Consider the following 7,008-nt stretch of genomic DNA (forward strand, 5'->3'; position numbering starts at 1 on the left):
ATCATTTTCATTAGCAGAGGGAAATTGAGGATTGGGGGGCAGGGGCTGAGCATATCAGAAAAGAGGTGTGATCCTAGATGTGTGGCCGAAAACATGCATTGAGACCATGGAGGGACTTTAGAGATTCTTAGAGATCTCATCTCAGACTTCCTCTGAAGTGTGCTACTTGGGTGAAGAAAGAGCCCCTGAGAGAATGAATAACAATTATTATTTATTTTAACTTGAGGTACAAACAAGTAATCCCATATATGTGTATGTGTGTGTGTGTAAGCATCAGCTTTTTAATTCTGTCCTTTTGGGATGTTGGAGAAGCCACAACCCAAGGAAGCTCACATTTGGTGGTTGTCAGATGATAGGCTTGCCAGCCCCTGAGTCATCAAAGCAAGACTTTGAGCAGGAGGAGACTAGTCAGAGTGGACGAGATGATGGGTGTCAGCTGGGAGCTCGCACTGATGGGGTTTTCACAGTAGGTCCAAATGTTTGTAGGAGTTTGTATTACATTTATGTCTTTCAAGTTGCAAGCACTTTCAGTTGCACAACCCATAGCAGACATCGTTAAAGAAGAAACACCATTAAACACTCCTGCGGGAGAAAAATTGGCAATGAGACTCTTTCTCACCCTGTCTCCCCTCCTTCCCACTGTGCTCAGGTTAATCTGTCTGCTGGTTTTGCTCAGAATGGCCCTTGACCCCTGACCTCTGTCTTCTGCATGAAGAAGAGTCCCATCTAGGGACCAAGCTAGTTTCCCTAGGTCCCTCTGTCTCCCCAGAACTGGAGGTACCTTAAAGGGACCCTGCTAGCTGGGCACAGTGGCTCATGCCTGTAATCCCAGAGGCTCCGAAGGCTGATGCACAAAGATGACTCAGCAAAAGTGAGGCACTAAGCAACTCAGTAAGACCCTGTCTCTAAATAAAATATAAAAACCGTGCTGGCTATGTGGCTCAGTGGTCGAGGTCAATCCCGGGTACCTCCCAGAAAGGGATGTGTGGTGGGGGTTGGGGGGCTGCTGTCTAAGATGTGAACTGAGACTTGAGCCTCTATGGCCTCCTGAGGAGAGATGTGGTTGATAAAGGCAGGGAAGGAGGTGGAGGTCGGACCTCAAGGGTTTGGCTGAACACATCTGGGATCCCTGTCCTCTTCTGCACCTTCACTTCCTTTGGGAACCCAGAGGGAAATACTGTAGATAAGGTCCCCTCTGCCCAGGGTTGACACATACTACAGAAACCTGGAGCAGAAAGGCTGCCCCACTGCAGAGAGCCCACCTCTCCTCTGTATCCCAGGTGACACCCATTTCCCTCATTCAGGTCAGCTCAGCTAGACAGAGGGCCCTCCCTGCTAGTCTCAGACCCTCCTCCAAATTACTCAAAAAGAAAAAGAAAAGAAAAAACCGTGACAAACCTTCATTCTCAACAAACTCTCAGCTCCAACATTCTTTAGTTCCTCAAATGCCACTAATTCCAGGGAACCCTTTACATGTTGATCAGAAAATACTTGACAGTGCCCCATCTAGCTGTCCAGCCCAGAAAGGACACCCCATGGTGACTTCTCCTGCACCCATCTGAGGGGCTCCTGCACCCTCACCACAAACACAAGCATTCTCCTACTCAGGAAAACTCGAAAACCTTCACTGGAGTCAGAATGACACCATGCAGAACGTCAGTGCTTGGCCCCGAGGGTTTGCTCTTAGAGGTATTGGTGTTGAGGGTGACAGAGAGGACTGTGGGTGTCCACACTTCATGTCACTGAGACACGGTCGTCCCTTTCCAGGACAACATGACAGCCTGTGTGTCCCCAGTCCTCTCCTCTGTTCTCCTCGGAGCTGCTCAATTGTCTCCTGCCCCATGGCTCCCTGCAATCCTAGGAGGAATACCCAGGCCCTTGGCCCTCTACCACCTCTTGCTTGTGGGCGTCAGGCACTGTCACAGCAGCTGCAGGTCCCACCCCTGCTGACGGTGCCTCCATGCCTTCCTCCCCCAGTGCACCAGGGTGGCTCTATGTGACTAGGAAGGTAGGAGAAATGAAGCAGTGTCTCTTCTCAGATGAGCTGTGAAGAGCCTCAGCTCCCCCATCCACTTCTCATCCCTGCTCTAGGGAAGCCAGCTGGCAGGTCATGACCCCCAGGAGGACTAGGAAGAGGCCCAGGAAGAGGAATGGAGGCTACCTGGGCTTGGAAGCACATCCTGCTCTGAGCGACCTCAGCCCCTGCTGCCTGCTGGACCACAACTCAGGAGACAGCCTAAAGCAGCACCACCTCTATGACGCTCTCAGACCTGCCACCTGCAGATCACGGGGGGACAAATATCCTCTTAAGCTGTTAAGTTTGGGTTTAATTAGGTACACAGCAATAGATGGCTGACACCTTGTGCCCATTAAGAGGATGACCCAAAATGCTTGGGAAATCTCCATACCTTTGCCTGTAACCTTGACACACTTTGTCTCTGTCCCTGTGCACTTGAGGGGCTGTGGGGTACAGATCGTGCCATTGTCAGAGAAGCAGGCAGGACATACAATGCCATTTTCTTTCTTGGACACTGGAGACACTGAATAAAGAGAGAACGTTTTCATGGTGAGCAATGGGCAAAAAGAATACCTGAGAGAATTACAACCCCTCAGGATTCGTGGATATTCCAAAATCCCTCAAACCATTCACAGCTAGATTGGCATAGGAGGGATTAGGGACAGGATTCATGGATTAGGTAGGAAATAGTAATCAGAGAAAGCTTGTAGGGATTTAGTGTTATCTTCCCCCTTCATCAAAGACTTTTCTTTCCCTAGATAATGGGGCAGAAGGTAATCTGAGGCCTGAAATGATGCTGCTCACACAGTGGAGGACAGGTGGGTGTGGCCTGGGCCGCGACAGTCCTAGCCATGCCCACCCTAGAGGCTGAGGTTGCAGGGTTCCTCAAGCCTGGGAGTTGGAGGCCAGCGTGAGAATATAGTGAGAGTCCATCTCAGCAAAGCAGAACAAGAGAGGTGAGGAGTGAGATAGGTAAGGAGAGTCTCTCTGCTGGGATGCTGACCCAAAGCACAAATAGAGAAAATGCCCAGGCCTGTCCCACCACTCAGCTGCCCATCTCCCATGCAGAAGGGACTTAGGTCCAACCTGCCCCTTCACAAGAAAAGAAGAAAAGGCTCTGGGCCTCTCGGAAGTGGAAGTGGGTTGTGGGTGACTTCCGAGGCAGAGGAAATCCAGGGGCTAGGAGAGCAGCAGGCACTCACGTTGGATGTCAGCTTTGTTACACTGCTCGCCCGTGCAGCACTGGTTCTCTTACACAAATGTCCGTCCAGTCCTCAGGGTGGCAGAGAAGGACAGGGGAGTGCACGCACGTGAAGAGCAGCCTTTATCCTGTGTAATTATTGGTGAAATACCTGTGCAGAACCAGAACCAAAGAGAATGTTCCCTCTGAGTCCTAGAGAGGGGGGGGGTGTCCAGACGGGCAGCCAGTATCAAGGAATTCTGCAAGGGCACCCCTCTGTCCTTAGTGTTTCCACTTTCCCGAGAGTCCTCCCCAATGGTCCTCTTCATAGAACAAACTGATGGAGGAACTATTTGTGGGTGCTGCTGGAGTGCTTGCCTGTTATATGTGGGACCCTGGGTTTGAGCTCTAGCATCACAAAAAATAGAGGGTGTCCTTTCTCACTGATCCCCCACCTCTGAGACGGATGTGGGGACTGGAATCACCCAGCACCTCTCCCTGAGACCCTTCACTTGGCACAGTGCCCACCCCTGCCACCACTCCCCACCCCCCGCCCACACCCAGCCTCATCCTGGCAGGACCTTAGGTGAGGGAGCCAGGGTAGAATAGAGGAGTAGAGGGGAGGGAGCGGCTACACCGAATCCTGAACTGAGCAGCTCCTCCCTCCCAGGTCCTGTGTGCACCCACATGGGCCGGAGGCAGGCAGGGCTCACCTGGTGGGCTAAACTGTTGCTTGTTATTGAAGCAGCCCTGAGGGGCCTCACAGGTCTCAGGTTTAGACTGACATGTGTTCCCAGTGCATTTCGTACACGTGTAACTCTCTACAAGAGGGAAATAACACCAAGGGAGGATGATCCAGTTATGTTGTGTACACTGGCAACTCTGCCACAGTGAATTCCTCCATAACCACATTGGCGAAATTTAAAGATAGGTTAATGGGAGGAAGACCAAAGTGTAGAGGAAGCAGGGAGGAGGGGAGGAAATGGAGCACTGGGCACTGGAATACAAATAACTTCCCATTATGCATGAAAAGAGCCCCACAGTGATGCAAAACTGCAGGGCATTGGATATGGCCATGCATGTTGATTTAAGCAACACTTTAAAGTCATCTAGGAGGGAAAACTAGCAAGGGTGGGAGTTGCTCTTTCTAGTAGACAGACACACCTAGGGATGGAGGGGACAGGACATCTCTCTCCCTGTGGGCAAGATGGGTCCCGCAGGCTCCCTCCCTGAGGGCTTATTGCCCACCTTCCCACCCTTGGGAGAGGGTTGCTTGCTGGTCCTTACCCACGGTGCTGAAAACCAGGGCCACGAAGATGCACAGAGTGGAGAGACTCCTCAGGGTGGAGGCCTGGACACTGGTCACCATGCTGACTCCAGGACACTGCAGAGGCCAAAGGGAGCAAAAGGGTCAGAGGGACAGTGCTCTGGCCTAGAGTCCAGCCCTCCAAACGCCAGACAGCTCCAGGGGTGGCTCCTGTCAGGGATGCAGGAAGGAAAGTGGCTATTTCCATCACCAAGGCACCCAGGGAAGACAGCCGCCCTTCCTCAGAAGGCCTCTCCTGCAGTGGGTGGAAGGTGCTGGGGCTCCCTCCAAATCTGAAGTGGGTGACGGGGCCAAGAGGGGGAACCCCCCATCCAGGGAGCAGATGGGGTCTCTCCTGTGCTGGGAAGTCCAGGCTGTGTTTCCCCATAGCCCTCAGCTGAGGACATGGATTTCTCAGTCCCAAAGTCATCCTCTCAAGAAAAGCGGAGCCCCACCATGCAGGTGTCACCACCAAATTCAAGGTGCTCACCACCAGGTGTGTATGGTCTGAAGAGACTGCCTCTGGGTGGAGAGGGAGGTCAGCTCTCTCTGCCAGGCAGAAAGGGATGTCACACAGTGATGAAGGAAGGCAGGCTCTGTCCCTGCCCTGATGTCTTCACCGCACAGGAAAGAGTCATATTCAACCTTGCACACACTTTTTTTTTTCTTTTTTTGAAATATGTTGGTTATATACCTAGAAGTGAAACTGCTGGGTCATGTAGTTAGTAACTCTGTCTTAACTGTGTTTAACCCCCCAGAGCACATTCCAAAGTAATTCACCAGTGCATATTCTCAATGCAACAGGGTTCCAATTTCTCCACATTCTCACCAATTCTTTTATTATTTGTTAATTTTTTATTGTAACCATCCCAAAAGTTAGGGCATGTCTCACTGTGGTTTTGAGTTGTTCTTCTCTGAATGTTAAGATGTTTAGCCTCTTTTCATGGATTTATTTTTGGCCATTTGAATAATTTCTTGGGAAAAGTCGACTAACGTTAATCTTGTAACGAATGCAAACTTTCGTTAGCTAATTTTATTTTTTTCTTTTAGTGGGTAAACACAACCCTCTTTAAAACTATATCTGAGGGGCTGGGGATGTGGCTCAAGTGGTAGCGTGCTCGCCTAGCATGCATGAGGTACTGGACTGGATTCTCAGCACTACATAAAAATAAAATAAAGATATTGTGTCCAGCTAAAACTAAAAAATAAATATTAAAAAAAAACTACTGAACCCTAAAGAACACTTTGATAGTGCAAATGAAATCATGCTCCAGGGTCTCCTGCTAGGCTGATTCCATGATTTGCACCGAGCTTCACCTAAGTTCTAGGGAGACGTGAGACCTGGAGACACTGCACAGTTGGATAAGGAAAACACAAGAATTGTGTGTTTAAGTCACATTCACAGAGTTTGCCAGTGGGCACCGGAACATAGTTATTAATTTGGGGACAAGTTGAAAGCAAAAAGGTGTTCCCGTCCACCAACAGAGCCCATGGCCTCCTCTACTCCCTCTCCTTCAGAACACTTGAAAGGCTGAGGTGAACCTGGTTCCAAATCCAGCACCAGTGGCACATCCACAGCCCATTCTGAGGAAACGGTAGAGGCTTTCCTGTTTGGGCAACCAGTGGTAACACTGCCGAGTCGAGGTGTCCTGTGTGGGTTTCCAGGAATGTTGGCAATACTCACCGAGGGCAGGGGAGGAAAGCCGGAGGAGAGCTGAACTTGGCTGCAGCAGCCATCCCAGGCAGCCCTGTCTGGAAGGAGCATTTCATGTGGAGGCTCAGGAAAGTCCCTAATTGGGTGGGATGCAACAGGAAGACAGTGGAATTGTTCAGGGGTGCAGTGTCAGTTGGAGGTGATGACAGGCTTGGGGAAGGGCAGTGCTTGTGGGACATGGTGGAGGTGCTGAGTGCCACCCATGTACACTTGGAGTTGGCTTCCAGGGTCAGTCCCAGGGTTTGCCACAACAAATATAATTTTATAACTTTATGACTGTTAAGGTCTGTAAACAAGTCAAGATGGCGCCTGGCATTTTGCCAGAGGGAGTGGTTTGTGAAGTAACGCCAGCAAGCCATTAAGTGTGGAGATTCCTTATTGGTTGATTGCTGTATCTAGTTTATGTTAATTAAGATAAGCTGTGTGGAATGTATAAATACCGCTCCTGTCCTACAATAAACGGCTCCCACTCCTGCTGTATCAACGTACACAAGTTGTTCGTCACCCCCCGGTTATTTTGCCCAGCCAGCCGGGCTGCGGCATATGACAATAAAAAGATTTTTAAAAGAAACAATAGGGTACATTTTTAAACACAGTATTGGGGTTTAAAAGGAGGTTCCAGGAGGACTGAAACACAGGAGAAGGCAGAACAGTGCACGTCAGCCTTTGGGGACCCTGTGCGGGAACCCCACACCCAGGTGGCCATGGAGGCTGGGCCCTCCACACAGGCTTGGTGTTCAGAGGGAAAGAAACAGGGACATGCAGCCAGGTCAACAGCAAACCAAGCTCCT

General features: G+C 50.4%; 1 protein-coding gene across 1 annotated transcript; it reads right to left on the bottom strand.

Annotated features, from left to right (window-relative positions):
- Positions 1-318: 318 nt before the first annotated feature.
- Positions 319-5,065, bottom strand: LOC144254605 (protein RoBo-1-like). The gene is made up of 7 exons (XM_077797977.1): positions 4,994-5,065; positions 4,485-4,581; positions 3,911-4,018; positions 3,290-3,369; positions 3,220-3,259; positions 2,409-2,540; positions 319-582 (listed from the first exon to the last, which is right to left on the bottom strand). The coding sequence occupies exons 2-7, from the start codon at positions 4,564-4,566 to the stop codon at positions 377-379; spliced, it is 648 nt and encodes a 215-aa protein (XP_077654103.1). The 5' UTR covers positions 4,567-4,581; positions 4,994-5,065; the 3' UTR covers positions 319-376.
- Positions 5,066-7,008: the final 1,943 nt, after the last annotated feature.

This window comes from Urocitellus parryii, chromosome 1 (assembly GCF_045843805.1).
Source record: "Urocitellus parryii isolate mUroPar1 chromosome 1, mUroPar1.hap1, whole genome shotgun sequence".
NCBI lineage: Eukaryota > Metazoa > Chordata > Mammalia > Rodentia > Sciuridae > Urocitellus > Urocitellus parryii.

Excerpts from the sequence above, each read along its gene's own strand:
- LOC144254605 (XM_077797977.1), bottom strand. The coding sequence starts at position 4,566 with ATGGTGACCAGTGTCCAGGCCTCCACCCTGAGGAGTCTCTCCACTCTG. Across the intron at positions 3,370-3,910 it reads GCAACAGTTTAGCCCACCAG|GTATTTCACCAATAATTACA; the intron begins GTGAGCCCTGCC and ends GGTTCTGCACAG. Across the intron at positions 3,260-3,289 it reads CCTTCTCTGCCACCCTGAGG|TGCTGCACGGGCGAGCAGTG; the intron begins ACTGGACGGACA and ends TAAGAGAACCAG.